Source organism: Bos taurus, chromosome 28 (genome assembly GCF_002263795.3).
Source record: "Bos taurus isolate L1 Dominette 01449 registration number 42190680 breed Hereford chromosome 28, ARS-UCD2.0, whole genome shotgun sequence".
In the NCBI taxonomy this organism is placed as follows: domain Eukaryota; kingdom Metazoa; phylum Chordata; class Mammalia; order Artiodactyla; family Bovidae; genus Bos; species Bos taurus.
Window position 1 is genome coordinate 14,280,801 of NC_037355.1, and position 24,362 is coordinate 14,305,162.

Consider the following 24,362-nt stretch of genomic DNA (forward strand, 5'->3'; position numbering starts at 1 on the left):
AATAGGTATCCTTCCCCCCTTCTTTTTTTTTTGTGGGGGGAGTGGGGCAGGAAAGCTCTTGCTTTTAAGTGCAGTTCTTAAATGATCTTATATAATTGGAACCTTCCTCATAATGGCCATTCTAATTACAGGTTGTCTTTAGTAACACTTTGACATTTTTATAGATAGTTACAGCTTCCAGGGCCATGGTTCTTAGATGTAAAATCAGCAAGCGTACCAGGAGGTAGAGTGCTTAACTCTTTGGATATTAAGGATCCCGTTTGTTTCAGCTAAGCCTTTTTGGGTTTGGGGGGGCCACATTAATATGTGCGGTGGGCCTAGGGGTTGTGTGGTATTTTACAGTGAGCCTTGTTGCATGGAAATCTTCTTGAGGCTGGTGGATGAACTGGTGTCAAGCTAACCTAGACAGCTTATGTGACCAGCTTATTTGAACTCGGGAGTCCTTGAGTTAGGTGGAGAGTACTTCATCAGCTTTTAAAGGCTTCACTCTTGCCCACTAATTTTTGCAAATTTTTGGCCACAGAGATTCCTAATAGCAGTAGCTTGTACAAAACAAGATGAACAAACACGTACAACTTAAATCAGCAGTAACCAAAAGATTCTTCTGTGTCCCAGCCATTTAAAGGCCCTGTGTGCACCCCAGCAATTCCTGCCATGGGACCCTGGCCTGGGGAAAGACCTGAACCAGCAGATCTCAACAAACGGGGACTGAGGACTAGGGGCTCCACATATATAGTTCCCACATGGATCTGGGGACAGAATCAAGGCCTGGGGGTTTCTACCAATTAATTGACTGTCATGGTCTGAAGTAAAGGGTAGGGGCTTGAGCTCCAGGCAGAGCCATCTGCCAGATTCAGCTGACTTGCCCTGTACTGGGAAGCCCATTAGATTGGGAGCTCAGTGCAAAGAGAGCAGAGCTCAGAACTGAAAGGAACTTACCTACAGACCTCAGAAACAGAGAGAGAGAGAGAACTGAAAAGGATTTGCAGGTACCACACCCATGTCTCATGCCCAAAGTTACTGGTAGTCTCCTTTAGTCTTATTACGGCAATCAAACCTGTTAAAAAAAGAAAAGAAAACTAAAAGTAAACTCAGTTTAAAGATCAAATTTTCTTTATTCAACGATTCATGAATCAGCAGCATCCCATCTAGTAAATAGAAAGAAGCTCCAAAAATGCTGTAGAAAACGTTTTTAAAGCAGCCAAAAGGAGGGACAAGGAAGTCTTCCACAAAAGAAAGGATTCTTTCAGGCAAGGTCACCTTCCTGCAAAGTCAAGTGGGCCTTAGGAAGCATCACTACGAACAAAGCTAGTGGAGGTGATGGAATTCCAACTGAGGTATTTCAAATCCTAAAAGGTGATGCTGTGAAAGTGCTGCACTCAGTATGCCAGCAAATTGGAAAACTCAGCAGTGGCCACAGGACTGAAAAAGGTCAGTTTTCATTCCAATCCCAAAGAAAGGCAAAGCCAAAGAATGTTCAAACTATTGCACAATTGCACTCATCTCACACGCTAGCAAAGTAATGCTCAAAATTCTCCAAGCCAGGCTTTAACAGTACTTGAACCATGTACTTCCAGATGTTCAAGCTGGATTTAGAAAAGGCAGAGGAACCAGAGATCAAATTGCCAACATCCGCTGGATCGTCAAAAAAGCAAGAGAGTTCCAGAAAAACATATATTTATACTTTATTGATTACACCAAAGCCTTTGACCGTGTGGTGGTGGTTTAGTCATTGTGTTTGACTTTTGCGACCCCATGGACTGTAGCCTGTCAGACTCCTCTGTCCATGGGATTGTGTGGATCACAACAAACTGTGGAAAATTCTTCAAGAGATGGGTATACCATACCACCTGACCTGCCTCCTGAGAAATCTGTATGCAGGTCAAGAAGCAACAGAACTGGATATGAAACAGACTGGTTCCAAATTAGGAAAGGAGTATGTCAAGGCTGTATATTGTCACCTTGCTTATTTAACTTATATGCAGAGTACATCATGTGAAATGCCAGGCTGGATGAAGCACAAGCTGGAGTCAAGATTACCAGGAGAAATATCAATAACCTCAGATATGCAGATAATATCACCCTTATGGCAGAAAGTGAAGAGGAACTAAAGAGCCTCTTGATGAAAGTAAAAGAAGAGAGTGAAAACGCTGGCTTAAAACTCAACATTGAAAAAATAAGATCATGGCATCTGGTCCCATCACTTCATGGCAAGTAGATGGGGAAACATTGGAAACAGTGAGAGACTGTATTTTGGGGGGCTCCAAAATCACTGCAGATGGTGACTGCAGCCATGAGATTAAAAGATGCTTGCTCCTTGGAAGAAAAGCTATGACCAACCTAGACAGCATATTAAAAAGGGGAGACATTACTTTGCTGACAGGTCCATCTCATCAAAGCTATGGTTTTTCCTGTAGTCATGTATGGATGTGAGAGTTGGACTGTAAACAAAGTTGAGGACCGAAGAATTGATGCTTTTGAACTGTGGTGTTGGAGATGACTCTTGGGAGTCCCTTGGACTGCAAGGAGATCCAACCAGCCCATCCTAAATGAAATGAGTCCTGAATATTCATTGGAAGGACTGATGCAGAAGCTGAAATTCCAGTACTTTGGCCACCTGATGTGAAGAACTTACTTATTGGAAAAGACCCTGATGCCGGGAAAGATTGAAGGCAGAAGGAGAAGGGGATGACAGAGGATCCCCCTGTCATCGCTGAAATGATGGACGTGAGTTTGAGCAAGCTCCAGGAGTTGGTGATGGACAGGGAGGCGTGGCGTGCAGCAGTCCATGTGGTTGCAAAGAGTCAGACATGACTGAGTGACTGAACTGAACTGACCTTCCTTTGAGAGAAGCCAGGGGTCTGTCTGGCAGATTACCTCACAAGTGTTGGCCAGGAAATTCCAGATAAGACTGTTAACACTGTATCACCAGGAGAGGCTGAAACTGCAGTTCGGCTGGAAAGCTTTGGTTTGTTGATGTTGGATTTAGCACAAGTGACTCCATTTTGGGCCTGTTGTCTCTGTAAATCTTCTTTGTTTCCCTGCCCTTCTTTTAGCTGGTTGGTTTTATATGTGGAGCCTTTAAACCACCTATTTTGCTCTGAAACGTGAACGTTCTCTCTGCTTTTTGGTAATCAGCACGGCGATTTTAACTCCTTGAAAACTTTTGCTGTAAGAAATTTTCTCAGTGTGAATTCTCCTTCATTTGGCTTTGAATTTCCAACTTAAACTATGGCTCCCTGTTCCAAGTTAGTTAATTGTTCACTTTGATAATAAGTACATGGTAGTATCATGAATTTACTTATTACAAACACTGTGAATATAATACCTGTTTTATATTAAATATAAATATGGGCTTCCCTGATGGCTCAGCTGGTAAAGAATCCGGCTGCAATGCAGGAGACCCTGGTTTGATTCCTGGGTCGGGAAGATCCATTGGAGAAGGAATAGGCTACCCACTCCAGTATTGTTGGGCTTCCCTGGTGGCTCAGCTGGTAAAGAATCCCCCTGCAATGTGGGAGACCTGGGTTCAATCCCTGGGTTGGGAAGATCCCTAGGAGAAGGGAAAGGCTACCCACTCCAGTATTCTGGCCTGGAGAATATACAGTCCATGGGGTCGCAAAGAGTTTGACATGACTGAACGACTTTTCATTTCTTTAACTTATATTAAATATAGTTCTCCCTTGCCATAGCACTGTTAAGGATAACACATGTGTTATCTTTACTTTCTTTTTCCATTTATTTTTTCAAATAGGCAGTCTGTTCATGTTTTAAAAATGCAAAACAGTGGAATGCTTCCACATTGAAAAGTTTTGCTCTCATCCATTTCATCCACCCAATTTCCTCTACTGTCTTTTATATTCTTACAGAATAGTGTCTCTAGGCAAATATAACACATGTATTTTTTAAATTAAATTTTTTTATTGAAGCATGGTTGATTTAGAATGTGTTAAATAATAATTCTATTCTTACTTCCTCCATTCCTCAGCAAAATCTGTTTTGCTTTCATGAAAAGAAAAATCTGTTCTACTTTTATAAAGTCTTTGATTAATTATCATTGTTCCCATTTTGTCCAAATCTGCTTTATCTGTATTTTTCTTGACATGGTACTAATATGCCAAATTAACATTACTTGTTATAGGGGGCTTCCCTGGTGGCTCGGATGGTAAAGCATCTGCCCGTAATGTGGGAGACCAGGGTTCAATCCCTGGGTTGGGAAGATCCCCTGGAGAAGGAAATGGCAACCCACTCCAGTATTCTTGCCTGGAAAATCCCATAGACAGAGGACCCTGGTAGGCCACAGTCCAAGGGATTGCAAAGAGTTGGACATAACTGAACGACTTCCCTTTCTTTTTTTCTTTCTTAGAGGAATAATGTTAGGTTAGAGAAATAATTCTGGCTTTAAAACTGGCAGTGATGTGCACTGCATACTCCCTTGCCTTCGCTTACGCTGTTCCCTCTGAGTTGCTGCTGTTCGATGGTGAACCTGCAGATGCCCTTTCAGTTCCAGGTCACAAGCCCGTGTGAGGCCTCTGTGAACTTTTGTCAAACAAACAAAGCTCTTTGCTCTTCCTGTTGTGTTCTAATAGCCTTTACTAAATTCCTCTGAATTCCCCTGGTATAACTAAATAGTGAATGATACAAAAAAAAATGTGTGAACAGATCAGCTCTTTGACTAATACTGTTTGTTATTTCTGTTTTACTTGCGCTTAACCTTCAGTTGGAGTTAAGCTTGAGGTGAATGTCTAGGGCACTATAAATTCTTATAATTCAGATAACTCTCCCTAGTTTTAAGAAGCACTTTCATGAGGTGTTCTTTCCCTGCACCCTGAACAGATACTAAACATTTATTTATCTGCTGCCTTTATCACAGCAGATCTGTAGCAACATCATGTGTATTGCACACAGATGAAATGGGTTATCTGCATGCTTTCAGACTGACTCAGTTTGTTCAGATTAGGTAAGCATGGGTCAGAGATCGCTCCTTGATGTCTATAAACTAGAAATCTTGTCTGTATTCCTATTCCATATGTACCATATACAGAATGTCATATATACATATTTACTTTGCGTGAATATATATCTTCACATAGTTTCAACACCATGTTGAGAGTCAGCAAATCTGCGTTCGTATCCCGTCTCTACCATTTACCAGAGGCGGGACCTTGGATAAGGTGCTTCCCCCATGTGAAAAATGGGGACAGTAATACTGCCTACCTCATGGCAGTGCTCTGAGGGTTGCATGAGATAATACCTGTAAACGGTGGACATGGTAAACCTAAGTAGTAAACGTGGCCCCTGGCAAAGGTGTGGTACATGTGAGTGTAACAGTGGCATGTGCAATTCCAGACTCTTTCTTTCACAGCAGCACTGACAGGCTCCTCTCAGATCCTGAACTGAGTGCTGCAGAAAGCCCACTGGCTGACAAGAAGGCTCCAGGGAGTGAGCGCGCTGCCGAGAGGGCCGCCCAACAGAACAATGAAAGGGCCCGGCTTGCCCCACGGCCATCATACGTCAACATGCAGGTAATGAGTGGAAAAAAAAAAAAAAAATGCGAGAGTCATCCAAATATAAGCTGTCTAGATTGAGGGAAATGGGGAATTCAGTGAACCTTTAGCAGTAGAGCAGAAATTCCGTTTTCCTTCTGCATGCTCAGTTCAGTTCAGTTTAGTTGCTCAGTTGTGTCCGACTCTTTGCCACCCCATGGACTGCAGCATGCCATGCTTCCCTGTCCATCGTCAACTCCCGGAGTTGACTCAAACTCATGTCCATTGAGTTGGTGAGGCCTACTCAAAATTAAGTTTAAATATATATGCAGTAGTTAGGAATTTGGAAAAGGCAATGGCACCCCACTCCAGTACTCTTGCCTGGAGAATCCCATGGATGGAGGAGCCTGGTAGGCTGCAGTCCATGGGGTCGCTAAGAGTCAGACAGGACTGAGTGACTTCACTTTCACTTTTCATTTTCATGCACTGGAGAAGGAAATGGCAACCCACTCCAGTGTTCTTGCCTGGAGAATCCCAGGGACGGGGGAATCTGGTGGGCTGCCGTCTGTGAGGTCGCACAGAGTCGGACACGACTGAAGTGACTTAGCGGCAGCAGCAGCAGCAGCAGTTAGGAATTGCTTTTGCTATAAACATTAAAAATGAAATGCAGGATTTAGTTTAAGTGAGGAGAATTCTTTAAAATATTAAAAGTGATCTAACATGGTCTATGTCACTGTGTCTTATGCAAATGACATTTTTCTTCTATTACTTAAATAATTTAGATAAATATGCGAGCTGCTATTTCTGAGCATTTACTACCTCATGACATAGTCTTAGATAAATAGATATAATATCCTTCTATCTGTGAAATGGGGAAGATGAATTTGTTTGGTGCTCCTTAGACAGTTATAAAAATAACTAATATGAGGCTTTAGTTTTTTGACAGGAGATACTAAATGTTATTGATGATTATGTTGGTTCACAGATTTTTATGATTACTTTAAACAATTTCCTCAGCAGGGGAAATTTTTTTTCCCTTTTTCAAACTATTTTCAAACTATTGGTCCAATTACCAAAAAAAAAAAAAAAAATAGACTATTGATCATGGAATTCAGAAATCTGATTTTTATATTGATCACAATATGAAAGATAAGGATTCTGTGCTTTTAGAGATGTCTATAAACATTTGGCTCAGTGTCTGAATTAATGAGTAGACTTACCTACTTCATAGTAAGATATATCATCTCCATCTCCCCACCTCCAAAAGAGAAAAAAACTTCACAAAGTCTTAGAAATAAAGTTGTCACAAATATGTCAAAGAAATTAATTCATGAAACTAAATTGTACTTCTGTAATTCCAGTGAAAACTACAGCACAGTCCTGCTTGTCTGCTTATCCTAATCCTTTGCATTTGAACATTTTCATGTTTTTAGATGAATGTTTTTACAAAAGCCATGGCCTTTACAAGGTGCAAAGTTAAAAACAAACATTTATTACATTTTCTCTGGTGGATATGTTTTCAGTTATTATACAGTAAAGTTCTCTCATTTAAAGAGGATCAGATTCCTTTATGGCCCCTTTGTGAGTTTCATCCATCTTGTGAGTCTCGTCTTTTCCATCGAGTTTATACCTGTAGTGAACCATTTCATGTTCCTTTCTTTTAAGATGGATGAGAGTATTCCTGGCGATAGAGTTTCAATTTAAATAGATGTTATTTATGCCATTAGTGAAGAGCTGACTTTTAAAATCACTAAGAAATCAATGATAAGAGTTACTGAGCTTTAATAGGGAGAGAGACTGAAGACTTATGTGATTTCTGGAGCTAAAGATGACCTTTGTCTCCTGAGATGACCTTTGTCTCCTGACCATTCTTGGACTTCTGAATCTCCAGCTCTCTTTTCACATTTATCTCACTTTCTAATTTATTTTGTGGTTATTTCTCTTTCTCCTCCCTGCTAAGCCTCCATATGATTTGAGGCTATAGATTATTTTTGATTCATTGTTTTATTCTTCCACAAAGTGTAGCACAGTATCTGTAACCAGAAGGCACTCAATAAATATTTATTGAACAAGTAACTTTAGAATCTCCCCACATCTTGCCTTAGACATTAGTCATTATAAGTTGATTTTAACTCCCAGAGCCATTTTAGACCTAGGATTTCAAAAACATTATCAAACTGTGTTATCTAAACGTCTGACCCTCCCAATTTACTGCCGTGTTCCTTCTGGTTGATCAGTCAGCCAGTTTATTTTCATTATTTTGACCCAGTCATTTGTGGTGCTTTTTGCTTTTAGAAGTATCCTGTTTCAGACCATAAATTATATGGACACCCTGCATATGATGGTATAGTCCTCCTGGGAGGAAGGGCCAAAGGGCTCGTCAGTGGATTCTTGACCTATCTTTGAGACATTTTTTTCCCTAACTTACTGAAGTATAGTTGATTTACAATATTGTGTTAGTTTCAGTTGTATAGCAAAGTAGATAAACATATATATGTATATATCTCTGTTCTTAGTTTTTTATTTGTAAGAGACATTTTAAAATCAAGCTTAAGTTCCTGAAACACGAGAGTTGAGAACCCTGAGTCAGCATTTGAGATGTAGCTGTATCTGGACTTCACCTGGGTCTGTATATAGACCCATCTGTGTCGTAGTCACATACTCAGTGTGGATGAGAAGAATAAATGGTGCCATCCTAGTCCTGTGCAATACGAGATAAATACGTTTCATTTTTTAACTTAGGTTTATATTTTTATTTAGGTTTAATTTTAATGTTCTACTTGTGTCATTATTAAAGCTAGACATTTGTCATTTATGTCGTTTTAAAAGCATAGATGATGCCAATTAAGTTACATAATTTCATAGGTTGTTGTGACATCATACCATTTTACCCAAATGAAGAGGGGATTTTGAGAAACAAGGGAGGCCAATAATAGATAACCTGAAAGTATTTTGAGAATGCATTGTTTTGAAATTTAGCATAACTCTTATTAAGTTAGCATAGATTGATCCTGGTATGTTAAATATCCATAATAAAGAGGAATTTTTTTCCCTTTGAAGGAAGATTTCTGACTCTTGTCACTGTCATGACTTAAAGTCAGAAGTAGTGTATTATTATAATGAACTGGTTTTGAAACATGTTTAAGTTTATCAGACTTGCATGGATTACTGTCACATTATGGTGCAGAGCTTAGCGTTTGTCTCAGGCAGGCTCATGGGCTGTAGTCGTGTAATCTTTCTGTGGAGTATTGGTGTGACATTTGGATAAACTGACAATAAAGATATTTTCTGTCTTTTTTAGGCATTTGACTATGAACAGAAGAAGCTATTAGCAACCAAAGGTATATGATACATTATGATCTATACTTTGATTTTTTTCAATAGACACATAAAAACTTTTTCAGTACTGATATTGAACTGAGAAACTGGACTTTCATAAAAGGAAACAGAATGTTTCGGTTCAAGTTGCATAAACTTTGTTGAGGTTGAATAGATTAGCATTAGATCAATTAAGAAATAATGTATCATTTTAAAATTTACTGTTAACTTGTATAAAATGTTTTATGAAGACATTTTAAGGTATTTTGTGTTAAGAAATGCATTAAAAATAGCAAGCATTTGTTTTATGTTCTCTTTTCCAAAGCTATGTTAAAGAAACCAGTGGTGACGGAGGTCAGAACACCCACAAACACGTGGAGTGGCCTGGGGTTTTCTAAATCCATGCCCGCTGAAACTATCAAGGAGCTGAGAAGGGCCAACCACGTGTCATATAAGCCCACAATGACGACCACCTTTGAGGTTTGTAGAGTCATGCCCTACTTGCTCTTCCCGTTGATTCTCTCAGCAAAAGAGAACCATCTTCTCTCCTCTCCCGTTCTCTATTTACATAAGGACAATTTCTTAATGGTGATTTGCTTTAATTTCTAATATTGTAAACGTATTGCTATGAAATAGATACAGTCTGATATATTATGATCTTTTGCATGTTTTCTTTCAAAGTTGTTGATCAGCTATGAAGGAAATTCGGATAAATATGTTTTTGTTAGGGGAGAATGTCGGAGAGCAGGGCTGAGATTAAGCAAAGGGCATATGTAATATGCCATATAAAAATGTATAAGGAATCCCTTCATTCCAGGGTATCACTCGCAAGCCCACCAGAAGGAGAAAAGGCAATTATTCAACAAAAACAAGTTTGCAGATCTGAGTTAAAAATTCAGCGTGTTCAGATGTGCCAGGAACACAGCAGGAAGTATCACAAGAAGAGCTCCAAAACATGATGCTTCCCAGATGTTCGCTGCAGGGCTTAGGGGTGAGACGGGGAAGCTGGCATCCTCACCACAGGGAGAGGGACCCAGAGCTCCTTGCTTCTTGGCTGGGCTGTACATGACTCAGCCAGCAAGGCCTTTTCAGTTGCAGACTGTCAGATTTTGGCTCTAAGTCTTTTGCAAGTACAGGTGGAGTTGGAATGTGTGCGCATGCACACACTCACACACACAACTGCAGAGACTGCACAAACCTAAAAGATGGATGAAAATTATCAATTCAAGAATCACAATGTTCAGTCAGACCACTGGAGGTTCAAAAACAAATACTGGTTAAGCATTTCATAATTGTTAGTCTAATCACTAGCATTTGCAGATTGACCTTCATTTCTCCACCCATTTTCTTCGTAATAAATTAGAATGTTGATGAAAGGCAAATACAAACATGCAATTTTTTCCCCCTTTGTCTCTTTGAGAAAGTGAAAAAGAAAGTACTATTGAAATACTAAAAAGCACAGTCTCCTGCAAATTTCATTGTCAGACTTACTGTAGCAACTTGGCAGGGTATATTTAAAGTCTGAAGTTACTGTTGGCAGCTAGAATGCAGGAATCATTGTGAACAATTTGAGGCCCTAGGAGGTATACACCCCCCTTTCTGCCATTCTAGCTCTGAGAGAAAGTCAGCATCTCGTTTCATTGGCAGAGACCTTAAAAACTGCTGTGCTCATTCTTAGGCTTCCACTGATAGACCTGCAGTCGGCTGTTGAGCTCACCCCTACCTTGAGCGGAATGGAGCTTTAGGTGGTTGATCATGTTTCTGTCATTTCAGAGATGAAATTGTTCAGTTTAGAAATGCTAATTCAGTTCTGTTCTCAGAGACCAATAGGATGACAGGTTGAAATGACGATCGTTCTAATAAAGTAGTTGTCAAACGCAGGGGCTGTGGGAACCTGACAGCCACCACCGACACACGTACAGCTCTGATGAGTGACTTCACGCCTCAGAGCCTGTTTTCTCATTGCAGTTATTCTGAGCATGCTGTGGGAGAAGGCACCCGGTGCTTAGAGTGGTGTGCAGGAAGTCTCAGTAATATTTAGCAACTCCTGTTATTTCCACCAAAGAACTTTACCCCGAGGAAAACCAAGAGCCTGATGAAAGATGTGATTCATATACATATATGAATGCTTATTACTGGAGGTATTTCTGCACATTCAAACTAGATATGCTTTTTATATCTAAAGGAATACTTTAAAGTGTTACATGAACACATAATGTGCTAGTAATAATTACCTTAAATCACATTCATTTATTTCTTTGATGTTTTATACGGTACATTTTCATCCACGAGCTTATTTGATCCCTATAAATTCCGAGCGAGGGAAAGGGTCCCAGATCAGTTAAGTGTCTTACTTGAGGTCATGGCAGTAGTTGTTAGAAAAAAGGACTTGAATTCATTTTGCAAAATTTCTTTATCCTCGGGCTTTTCCTAATGGTTTAACTCAGAGGGTACATAGCAAGTTAGTTAGTGTTAGTCAGTCATGTCCAACTCTTTGCAGCCCCATGGATTGCAGCCCACAAGGCTCCTCTGTCCATGGAATTTCCAGGCAAGAATACTGGAGTGGGTTGCCATTTTCTTCTCCAGAGGATCTTCCCGACCCGAGGATTGAACCTGGGTCTCCCACATTGCAGGCAAATTCTTTACCATACAAGGTGATTTATAAACACTTTAGAGCCATGTTAAAAGACATAAGAATCACTTGGTGCACTTAAAAATGCAGATTCTTCCCCAAGCATCTCACTCATCAGGGAAACAGCCAGCAGGAACCAGTAATTTACATTTTCACCAAAAGCCTAGTCTGATTCTGATGCAGGCACCCTCCTGGAAACACTGCTCTGCAGGGACCTACTGTAAAGGGGAATGACTGAGACGTGGTGTCAGAATCTGGAGGGCCTCTGCTCTGGGTCTTGTCCAAGGACGAGTGGACCACTCTCTATGGGCTTGACTTTGCAGGCTCCTGACTCAGTGGCTGAATCCCTCCTGTGGCTTTTCTTGCTTTGGTTCTCTCGGGCCAGCCTGTTCCACCTTACTGCCTAATGTCTAACAGCTCATTCACATTGAAAGGTTGGGGAGAGGATGAAACCAGGGAGATCAGTGCCAGGGCATTCACCAGGTAACCTGCTTTTATTCACGGCCCCTTTAAACGTGGTGATAAGAGAGAGAATCAGGCTTTCTTAGGGAATGATTCTAGATTCTCGCGGTGTGGAGGACTTTCATACAGCCCAAAGCCATCAAAATGAGGTAAAAAGACCCTTACCTGGCATGACCTGATACTCTGAAGCAGCTGCTTTTTGTGAATGCCTGCCCTCCTCTTTATTCCGCTAAAACTCAGAGGGATTGTTAACTGGGCAATTAATGGGTTAGAACATAGAGACAGGGTGGGAATTGAGAAGGACCTGAGGAAAAGTGGAAAGGGCTTAAATTTTTTTAAAAGATTTACCACATCTCCACTTTTAGCACTATTTTAAAATCAGGGGGTGGTTACAGCCAGAGTGGCCATCATCAGAAAATACGCAAACAATAAATGCTGGAGAGAGTGTGGGGAGAAGGGAACACTCTTACACTGTTAATGGGAATATAAATTAGTATAGCCACAATGGAAGTTTCTTAACAAATTAAAAATAGAGCTACCTTATGACCCTGCAAGGAGATCAAGCCAGTCAATCCTAAAGGAAATCAGTCCTGAATATTCATTGGAAGGACTGTTGCTGAAGCTGAAACTCCAGTACTTGGGCTACCCGATGCGAAGAACTGACTCATTGGAGAAGAGCCTGGTGCTGGGAAAGATTGAGGGCAGGCAGAGAAAGGGATGACAGAGGATGAGATGGTTGGATGGCATCACCGACTCGATGGACACGAGTTTGAGCAAGCTCTGGTAGTTGGTGACGGACAGGGAAGCCTGATGTGCTGCAGTCCGTGGGGTTGCAAAGAGCCGGACACAACTGAGCAACTGAACTGAACTGATTGATGACTCTGCAATCCCACTCCTGGGCATATATTCAGATAAAAACATGATCAAAAAGGATATATGTACCCTGTGTTCACTGCAGCTCTGTTTACAGTAGCCAAGACATGGAAGCAACCTAAATGTCCGTTGACAGAGGAATGGATAAAGAAGATGTGGTACATATATACAAACAATGGACTATTACTCAGCCATCTAAAAGAATGAAATAAGGCCATTTGCAGCAACATGAGGGACGCAGAGATTGTTATACTGAGTGAAGTAAGTCAGAGGAGAAATATCATATGACATCCTTTATATGTGGAATCTAAAAAGAAATGATTCATATGAACTTATAAAACAGCAACAGACTCACAGACTATGAGAACGAGCTTTATGGTTGCCAGGGGGATGGATGGGGGAAGGCATAGTTAGGGAGTTTGGGATTGACATGTACACACTGCTATATTTAAAATGGATAACCAACAAGGTCTGTATAGCACATGGAACTCTGCTCAATGTTATCTGACAGCTTGGGTGGGAGGGGAGTTTGGGGGTCAGTGGATTCATGAAGATGTATGGCTAAGTCCCTTCACTGTTCACCTAAAACTATCACAACATTGTTTGTTAATTGGCTATACACCAGTACAAAATAAAAAGTTAAAAAAATTAGGTGGTAGTTAGAAACACTCTTTTTCCTTATTCTTTTCCAAAGAAAACCAAAAACAAATGGACAAGTAGAATGCTCTAGGGAAGCACGTTTAGCCAATGGGTCCTGACCGGTGTGGGTTACCCAGTGTGCAGGGGATCAAGGCACATGGTTTTCCTGCTCTAGGAAGCTTGCTTTAGGCAAGAAACTGATGCTTTGAACACCCTGGTCACATTACTGAGAAACTAGACTTGAGTGACTGTTTCCAGTTTTAAGGCATTTTTGAGAAATTAGGCTTTTCCGAAGAACTCCTTTAGATAAGAAGCAAGTAGCTTGAGGCTTATTTTTGTTTTCTTCAAGACTCAAAAGTATGACCCTATCCACTTAATGATATACTGGGACAGCAAAGGTCAAACAAAAGGTTGCTTTGACCTGCAGTTTTTCTGACATATCAACAGAACTAAAAAGTTTTGGATTTTCCTTTTCTTTTTGCCACTTATCTCTTAAAGGCATTAGAAATGGTTGCGTATTCTCTGGAGTAGGTAAAACCTGCATCGGAAGTTAAAAGAAGGTTTTAAATTTACCCCTAAGAGTAATGAGGTGGTCTGACTATTTTAAGCCTTACAAATCTAAATAATCTTGTGATATTTACCAGTTTGTTGTCTTCTAACATATCACAACAAACTGGTAAATATCACAAGATTATTTTTTATTTAATGTTTTTAGAAAACATCATGTTTAGCCAGATCTGAGATACCTGTGTGAATGAAATCAGCTTAGATCTTAGATGAGTGACTTTTTTATACTCAAAAAGAGTTTAGATATAGAAGTTTTAAAATATATAGAAATACTATATAATGGTCTCTTTCCTGGTAATTAACCAGTTGGAGCATGTTCTTATTTCTCTTGCTACATGGAATTTATCTGGTTGAATTATGTTAATGATGGTTTTAACTGAAAAACCCATTTTTTTGGTGTGAGGAGCCTTCCTTTCCTTAGGCCCCTTCCCAAAAGTCAGCAAAGGGGATCCCATAGATGTAGGAAAAGGTAACTGTGAGATCTAGTAATTCTGCAAATATTTATCAATAAGCATTTCCTGTGTTTTAGATGCAGTTCTGGGCATTAGGTACAATGCCTGAATACAGATTCTTGCTTTCATGGATAGAGCTTTCTTTTGGTGGGTAGAGAGAAATATATAAAAAGTTAACCAGAAGGCGTTAAGTAATAAAAGTTCTTGATAGATATGAAACAGAGGCTATTTTATGTTGGGTAGTTTTAGCTGGCTTTAATGAGCAAATGACATTTAAGCTAAGACTTACATGGCAAGAAAGGGCCAACCTTGTGAATATCTAGGGAAATAGTACTAGGCCAGGGAAACAGCTGGCATTATCATATTGGAGTCAGAGCAAACTGGTAAGTTCATGGAGCAGAAGGTGGATAGGGTGGTGGAGCACTGAAGATAAGGTTGGCGAGACAGGCAGAGACTTGATTATGGAGCATTTCAGCCCATGGTTAAGTACTGGGAAGGGATTATTATAGGACTGTATGCCGAGAGAGGCATGGTTTTGTTCTAATTTGCATTTAAAAAACAACCTACAACCTAGTTGCTTCATGAAAAATGGATTATTGGGGTGGGAGGCAAGAAAGAATCAACATGTCATTAAAGAGGCTGTTAATGACAGTGGTGGAGATTGGTGAAAGTAGGTAGATTTGGGTATGTTTAGGTACAACATTGGTGAACTGACAAATAGGATATAGTGAGAGGACGAACGAGTGTGGCTCTTAGAAGTCTGGCTTGAGCAACGGGGTGAATGGTCATCACTTACTGAGATGTAGGGATTCTGGGAGAGGAGTGGATTTGAGTGTAGCTGGTGGGGATGGTCGTGAACAATATGGTTTCAAACACTCTTAATTAAAATGTCTGTGAGACAGTAAAATGGAAGTGTCAGATTGGCAACTCTGTGATGCTAAATTTCAGTAGAGAATTCAAACCCAGAGGTAACAATTTCAGTCATGGCTTGTTGCGGTCCTTTAATGGACCAGAACCTGGTGGTCCGGAGTTGACGATAAGAAAGTAAAGGAGAGAAAGAGGCTGATATTCCTTGGTTTACGCAGAAAGCCAATAAAGCCCCTGGTACGGGGCTTGCTCTGTTCATGGAGGCCTCAGGCGCCCTCTCGATGGGGTGAAGGCACAAAGCACCTTCTCGAGAGGGTCTCAGAAGCCCGGGCAGGAAAGTGAACTCAGAGGGCCTCTGCGCTCCAAAGAAATAGCCTGAGAGAGAGAAAGAAAGAAAGAGAAAGAAAGACATGGGGACCAGAGCTCTGATGGGGCAAAGGTGTTTTAATCAACATGGTGTGGGCATATATACTGTAGTTATTCTCAGCAAAGATAAAGATTAAAATTCCAGACTTACAAAACATAGGCAATCCATATTAAAGAGAGAGAGAATTGTAAATAATCACTTTTAACATATGGTTCACAAGAAGGAAGAGTGTACTTATCACCGTATAGAAAAACTAACGAAGGAAATGCCTGGATCCCTCAGCCCCGGGGGAGGCTTGCCTCTCCTCTTAATTCCTGAATATTCAGGAATTAATAAGGAACAAAGGATTCCTGACAGATCTAAAACAGCACACAGGAAGCCTCCTGTTAAATGGTTCCTGACAATGGCTGTTGTTAAGCTTTGAGAAAGGTTGTGATTACTGATTACTTAAGGAGAAAGTGTAGAGAGAGATGATGAGGAATGTGAAGACCAGACCTGACATTTGGAATAGAAAAGAGAGGAAGCTCCTGCAGTCAGGATGCACAGGGCAGATGGGAAGTCTTGAGAGTGGTGTCTGAGTGGTATCATCATGCCCTGAAGAAAGAAGTGTTACAGCAGGGCACTGTCAGCTGTGGGTGCACTGCCGTGGGACTGAATTGAGTTCAGTGACCTGAATAGTAAAGGATTCTCTTGGAATTACCCAGTAAACATAAAACTTGGGTTATCAGAAAATGTTGACCTTAATACTATAGATATATAGTACAGAGTATGGTACCTGTAATATAGTGATTAAATAAATGAATAAAGAATGAATAAATACAGGTTAGGTGTAAACTTTGAGACCTTTTAAATTACTATTTTTATTTTGATTTGGGACAGTTCATTTTGATTTCCAGGCACTTGTCATTTGCTGGACAGATCATGTACTTATTTGGGTGAGATAACACAGGACCATCCAGATTTCTCTCCACCCTCCATTCTGCGAGCCCGACTCCTCTCAAAGCACCAGCTGTAGCTGCACCACTCCCCTGCTCGTCCTGGTGAGGTGCTAGGCAGAGAGTCTCTACTGTGCCAGATGGAGGGCTTGCCTTGTGGTTCCCCAAAACAGGAATCTTAGCACCTACTCCTCCAAATCTTATAGGAGTGACTCTTTTTACTGGGGCCTCTCAGAACTCCACCAGATGTCCATTTCATTATACGGGACTGGAGTACAAAAGTAAGAAGTCAAGAGATACCTGGAGTAACAGGAAAATTTGGCCTTGGAGTACAAAATAAAGCAGATCAAAGGCTAACAGAGTTTTGCCAAGAGAATGCAATGGTCATAGAAAACACCCTCTTCCAACAACACCAGAGAAGACTCTACAGGTGGATATCACCAGATGGTCAATACCAAAGTCAGATTGATTATATTCTTTGCAGCCAAAGATGGAGAAGCTCTATACAGTCAGCAAAATCAAGACTGAGAGCTGACTGTGGCTCAGATCATGAACTCCTTATTGCCAAATTCAGACTTAAGTTGAAGAAAGTAGGGAAAACCATTAGACCATTCAGGTATAACCTAAATCAAATCCCTTACGATTATACAGTGGAAGTGACAAATAGATTTAAGGGATTAGATCTGATAGAGTGCCTGATGAACTATGGACAGAGGTTTGTGACATTGTACAGGAGGCAGTGATCAAGAAAAATAAATGTAAAAGGCAAAATGGTTGTCTGAGGAGGCCTTACAAATAGCTGAGAAAAGAAGAGAAGTGAAAGGCAAAGGAGAAAAGGAAAGATATACTCACCTGAATGCAGAGTTCCAAAGAATAGCAAGGAGAGATAAGAAAGCCTTCCTCAGTGATCAGTGCAGAGGAATAGAGGAAAACAATAGAATGGGAAAGACTAGAGATCTCTTCAAGAAAATCAGACATACCAAGGGAACACTTCATGCAAAGATGGGCACAATAAAGGCCAGAAATGGTATGGATCTAACAGAAGCAGAAAATTTTAAGAGGTGGCAAGAATATACATAGAGCTGTACAAAAAAGATCTTCATGACCCAGATAATGATGATGATGTGATCACCCACCTAGAGCCAGACAAAGGTAAGTGGGCCTTAGGAAGCAAAACTATGAACAAAGCTAGTGGAGGTGATGGAATTCCAGGTGAGCTAGTGGAGGTGATGGGACAGAGCTAGTGGAGGTGATGGAATTCCAGGTGAGCTAGTGGAGGTGATGGGACAAAGCTAGTGGAGGTGATGGAATTTCAAATCCTAAAAGATGATGCTGTAAAATTGCTGTACTCAATATGCCAGCAAATTTGGAAAACTCAGCAGTGGCCACAGGACTGGAAAAGGTCAGTTTTCATTCCAATCCCAAAGAAAGGCAATGCCAAAGAATGCTCAAACTACCAAAAAAGTGCACTCATCTCACATGCTAGCAAAGTAATGCTCAAAATTCTCCAAGCCAGGCTTCAATAGTATGTGAACCATGAACTTCCAGTTGTTCAAGCTGGATTTAGGAAAGAGGGGAAGCAGAGATCAAATTGCCAACATCCATTGGATCATCGAAAAAGCAAGAGAGTTCCAGAAAAACATCTACTTCTGCTTTATTGATTATGCCAAAGCCTTTGCTTGTGTGGATCACAACAAACTGGAAAATTCTTCAAGAGATGGGAATACCAGACCACCTGACCTGCGTCCTTAGAAATCTATATGCAAGTCAAGAAGCAACAATTAGATCTGGACATGGGACAACAGATTGGTTCCAAATAGGGAAAGGAGTACGTCAAGGCTATATATTGTCACCCTGCTTATTTAACTTCTAGGCAGAGTACATCATGCAAAATGCCTGGCTGGATGAAGTACAAGCTGGAGTCAAGATTTCTGGGAGAAATATTAGTAACCTCAGATATACAGATGACACCACCCTTATGGCAGAAAGGGAAGAAGATCTAAAGAGCCTCTTGATGAAGGTGAAAGAGAAGAGTGAAAAAGTTGGCTTAAAATGCAACATTCAGAAAACTAAGATCATGGCATCTGATCCCATCACTTCATGGCAAATAGATGGGGCAACAATGGAAATAGTGAAAGACTTTATTTTTTTGGGCTCCAAAATCACTGCTGATGGTGAATGCAGCCATGAAATTAAAAGATGCTTGCTCCTTAGAAGAAAAGCCTATGACCAACCTAGACAGCATATTAAAAAGGAGAGATAATTAGTTTGTCGACAAAGGTCCATCTAGTCAAAGCTATGGTTTTTCCTGTAGTCATGTATGGATGTGAGAGTTGGACCATAAAGAAAGCTGAGCACCGAAGAATTGATGCTTTTGAACTGTGGTGTTGGAGAAGACTCTTGAGAATCCCTTGGACTGCAAGGAGATCAAACCATTCAATCCTAAAGGAAATCAGCCCTGAATGTCATTGGAAGGACTGATGCTGAAGCTGAAACTCCAGTACTTTGGCCACCTGATGCGAAGAACTGACTCATTTGAAAAGACCCTGATGCTGGGAAAGATTGAAGGCAGGAGGAGAAGGGGACAACAGAGGATGAGTGGTTGGATGGCATTACTGACTTGATAGACATGAGTTTGAGCAAGCTTCAGGTGCTGGTGATGGACAGGGAAGCCTGGTGTGCTACATACAGTCCATGGGGTCGCAAAGAGTCGGATGTGACTGAGTGACTGAAATGAACTCAGAACTCCTCTGCTCACCCTCTTATCAACACCTTCATAATGAAGGAAGAACACTTCACCATGTGCATATGACCAAGTGTCCTTGGTATTCTTGCCTGGAAAATCCCATGAACATAGGAGCCTGGTGGGCCACAGTCCATGGGATCGTGGAGAGTTGGATGTGACTGAGTGACTAACACTTTTGGTAGCTGGAAGAAAAGACTATAAACAGGTCCCACACCCTGTTCTTGAGAATATGCATTTCTGGGTAACTGCCATGGCCAGCAACTGACATAGATGATAGGGGTCTAATGGGGGTTCTTTCTTCCTCCCACTCTGGGAAACTCACCTTATTAAGCATTTTCCCTGTGTGGCTTTGTTTACAGGGTTCATCAATGTCCCTCTCGAGGTCCAACAGTCGTGAGCACCTGGGAAGTGGAAGCGAATCTGACAACTGGAGAGACCGAAATGGAATAGGTCCTGCAAGTCATGGTGAATTTGCAGCTTCCGTTGGCAGCCCCAAGCGTAAACAGAACAAATCAAGTGAGCTTTGACTTTTCGTCATGGTTTTATATGTAATCTGCTTTTAATTTACTTGGTTTAGTGTGATGTTCAAGTATAAACTCTGGGCTTCATGCCTTTAAGAGTTTTGCATTACTCACATGTCACCTCCTCTTAGCAGCCTTCCCTGGTTTTCCCAGGGAAGCAGGCTGTTGGTTCTCCGCGTTCACCGCATTGCGTAAACGCTTGCACTCTCGCATTTGTCTTAGTGAAGTGCAGTTATTTGCGTAACTGTCTCTTTGTGTAGAACTGGAGATCCACAAGCCAGGGGATCTATTCATTCAGTAAACTTTATTGCCCATGCACCAAACATTCTTTAAGGCTGTGCCTTCTTTCTTTAAGTTGAAATATAGTTAGCATATAATATTATGTTTCAGGTATACAATGGAAGTGAGTTTACATTTGCAGGCATTATGAAATGATCACCGTGATAAGTCTAGTAACTCCCGTACAGTTATTACAGTATTACTGACCATACTCCTTATGCTGGATGTTACATTCCTGTTGCTTTTTTATTTTATAACTGGAGGTTTGTACCTCTTAATCCCCTTCATCTGTCTCACCTCCCCAACTCCCTCTGGCAACCGCTCATTTGTTCTCTGTATCTTTGAGTCTGTTTTCACTTTGTTCTGTTTTTTTTAGCTTCCACATATAAGTGAGATCATACAGCACTTGTCTTTCTGTTTTTGACTTATTTCACTTAGCAGTATACCTTCTGGATCCGTCCATGTCGTTGCCCATGGCAGGACTTCGTTTTGTGACTAATACATTATTGTATATACGCCTTTTATCCATTCATCTGTTGATGGACACTTAGGTTGCTTTTGTATCTTGACTATTGTAAATAATGCTGTAGTCAACATAGGGGTGCATATATCCTTTTGAATGAGTGTTTTTGTTTTCTTTGGGCAAATACCCAGAAGTGAAATTGCTGGGTATGGCAGTTCTAGTTTTGATTTTTTAAGGAACCTCCATACTGTTTTCCATAGTGTCTGCACCAGTTTACAATCCCAGTTACAGGAGGCTATGCCTTATTTCTGAATTTGTTATTTCTTCCCAAATGTCTAACAGTGTCTGACACTGGGAGGTGCTCGGTAAATGTTTGTAGAATGAATATACAAATGAGTTATGCACACACAAGCATCAAGATGATAAGGAAAGGGCAGAAATGTAAAGGAATCGAGCAGAATGTGATCAAATTAACTCTGTCTTGGACAACAGAAGAAAGTCTTCCCGTGTGAAGAGAAGATTTTTCACGTTGACAAGATGTAGCTACATAAAAAGTTTAAAGCATAGGCTTTGAACAGATATGATTAAGACTCAGCATGAGTCAAGTGGGTTGTGACTGTAACAGCACCCACATGTCTGTATAAATAGGTCAACAGACAAGAACTGATGGAGGAATCACAAGGTATGCCCCTGATGTCAAGTCCTGAAACACATGTCTTAGACTATTTGAAGAATACTTGGAGAAAGGTGATCTAAACGAGCATAGTAAACAGTGACAGCTGGTTGGTACCACCAATCAAGTGGGCCACGTTGTCAGAGTCTCAGATTTGGAGAAACAGGCCATGGTGTCAGCCAACTCCAGATTAGAAACCAGGGTCTATTCTTTTCTTACCACGTGTACTGTCGGTAGCCTCTGAAGTCTTCCAGTTCGTCCTGGGCTAGGTCACCCACCACTGACAGGAGGATGGAGCTGAGAGGCAGGCTGGGGTCAGACGGATAGCCAGGGTAGAAATTATCTCCGTTTTATCTTCCAGCATAAATTAGCTCTGTGCCTCTTCTCTGTCCTTATCCCCTTTCCTCTCACTTAACACTAGATAATTAAAATTGACTGTGCAAGTTAGCTGCATTGAAATTAAGGATTAGGGTTAAGATAGGGGATTCATTAATTTAAAAAGATTGATTAAAGAAGCACTGTTCTTTAGCTGTTGTCACATGTTTTAAGAGCCTGGGGTAACTACTGTAAGTAGTTAAGATAAAACCAAATTTTTTTTTAAAAAGCTGTGTACCATAATAAATATTTATCACTACGAGTATTTTAAAATATTTTTAAACTTTTACTGATGTATTGCTTAATTCAGCATCTGTAAAGTATTATCATTTAAACACGAACAACAAAGCATGTCCTCAGTGTAAGAAAGGATGTAAATGTCTTTTTGTTGTTCAGTCCCTAGGTTGTGTCCAACTCTCTGCAACCCCATGGCGTCCTGCACGCCAGGCTCCTCTGCCCTCCACTATCTTCCAGAGTTTGCTCAGCTTCATGTCCATTGAGTCAGTGATGCCTTCTAACCATCTCATCCTCTGCCGCCCCCTTCTCCTTTTGCCTTCAGTCTTTACCAGTATCAGGGTCTTTTCCAGTAACTTGGTTCTTTGTATCAGGTGGCCAAAGTATTGAAGCTTCAGCTTCAGCATTAGTCCTTCCAATGACTGTTCAGGATTGATTTCCTTGCTTGATCTCCTTGCTTTCCAAGGGGCACTCAAGTCTTCTCTAGCACCACTATTTGAAAGCATTAATTCTTGGGCATTCAGCATTCTTTATGGTCCATTTGTACATGATTACTGGAAAAACCAAGCTTGGCCTGTATGGACCTTTGTTGGCAAAATGATGTCTCAGCTTTTTAATGTGCTGCCTAGGTTTATCATAGCTTTCCTTCCAAAGAGCAAGCGTCTTTTAATTTTATAGCTGCCAGTCACTGTCTGAAGTTATTTTGAAGCCCAAGAAAATAAAATCTGTCACAGCTTCTCATTTATTTGCCATGAAGTGATGGGACTGGATGCCATGATCTTAGCTTTTTTAATGTTAAGTTTCAAGCTAGCATTTTCACTCTCCTCTTTCACTCTCATCAAGAAATTCTTTAGTTCCCCTTCACTTTCTGCTATTGGAGTGCTTTTATTATCTGCATATCTGAGGTTGTTGATATTTCTCCCGGCAATCTTGATTCCAGGTTGTGAGTCATCCAGCCTGGCATGATGTACTTTAAATAGAAGTTAAATAAGCAGAGTGATAGTAGACAGCTTTGTCATACTCCTTTCTCAGTTTTGAATCAGTCAGTTCCATTGTTGTTTCTTGACCCACATACAGGTTTCTCAAGAGACAGGTAAGGTGGTCTGGTATTCCAGACTGGTATTAAGAATTTTCCAGTTTGTTATGATCCACACAGGTTAATGGATTTAGTGCAGTCAGTGAAGCAAAAGTACATGTTTTTCTGTAACTCCCTTGCTTTCTCTGTGATCCAATGAATGTTGGCATTTGATCTCTGGTTCCTGTGCCTTTTCTAAATCCAGCTTACACATCTGGAAGTTTTTAGTTCATATACTCCTGACGCCTAGCTTGAATGATTTTGAGCATTACTTTGCCTGCATGCAAAACGAGCAAGACTCTTGAGAGTCCCTTGGACTGCAAGGAGATCCAACCAGTCCATTCTGAAGGAGATCAGCCCTGGGATTTCTTTGGAGGGAGTGATGCTGAAGCTGAAACTCCAGTACTTTGGCCACCTCATGCGAAGAGTTGACTCATTGGAAAAGACTCTGATGCTGGGAGGGGTTGGAGGCAGGAGGAGAAGGGGCCGACAGAGGATGAGATGGCTGGATGGCATCACTGACTCGATGGACGTGTGTCTGAGTGAACTCCGGGAGTTGGTGATGGACAGGGCGGCCTGGCGTGCTGCGATTCATGGGGTCGCGCAGAGTCGGACACGACTGAGCGACTGAACTGAACTGAACTGTACAGTAGTTTGAGCATTCTTTGGCATTGCCTTTCTTTGGGATTGGAATGAAAACTGACCTTTTCCAGTCCTGTGGCCACTGCTGAGTTTTCCAGTTTGCTGACATAATGAGTGCAGCATGTTCCCAGCATCGTCTGGTTTAGGATTTTACATAGCTCAGTTAGAATTCTGTCACCTCTGTTAGTTTTGTTTGAGTAGTGCTTCCCATGGCCCACTTGATTTCCCACTCTAGGATGTCTGGCTCTAGGTGAGTGACCATGTCATAGTGGTTATCCCACTTTTTTGTATAGTTATCCCACCTTTTCTGTATAGTTCTGTGCTTTCTTGCCACCTCTTCTTGATGTCTTCTGCTTCTATCAGGTCCTCATCATTTCTGTCTTTTATCATGCCCATCCATGCATGAAATATTCCTGTGATGTCTCCAATTTTCTTGAAAAGATCTCTAGACTTTCCCACTCTATTTTTTCCTCTACTTCTTTCCATTGTTCCTTTAAGAAGGCCTTCTTATCTCTCCTTGCTATTCTCTGAAACTGTGCATTCAATGGGGTATATTTTTCCCTTTAACCTTTGCCCTTTGCTTCTCTTCTTTGCTCAGCTATTTTTAAAGCCTACTCAGACAACCACTTTGCCTTCTTCCTTTTTTTACCTTTGGGATGATTTTGGTCACTGCCTCCTATACGATGTTACGAACCTCCATCCATAGTTCTTTAGGCGCTCAGTCTACCAGATATAATCCCTTGAATCTATTTGTAA

At 41.0% G+C, this 24,362-nt stretch overlaps 1 protein-coding gene across 3 annotated transcripts in view; it reads left to right on the forward strand.

The window, feature by feature from the left end:
- Positions 1-24,362, forward strand: part of BICC1 (BicC family RNA binding protein 1) — a 347,769-nt gene that overhangs the window by 309,566 nt on the left and 13,841 nt on the right. For 2 of the 3 annotated variants that reach the window (XM_024986876.2, XM_024986878.2), the window contains exons 15-18: positions 5,366-5,525; positions 8,788-8,827; positions 9,130-9,284; positions 19,704-19,860. In XM_024986876.2, the coding sequence (XP_024842644.1) occupies positions 5,366-5,525; positions 8,788-8,827; positions 9,130-9,284; positions 19,704-19,860 (512 nt within the window). The remainder of the gene's footprint in view (positions 1-5,365; positions 5,526-8,787; positions 8,828-9,129; positions 9,285-19,703; positions 19,861-24,362) is intronic. The other variant, XM_024986877.2, reaches the window with a different exon arrangement.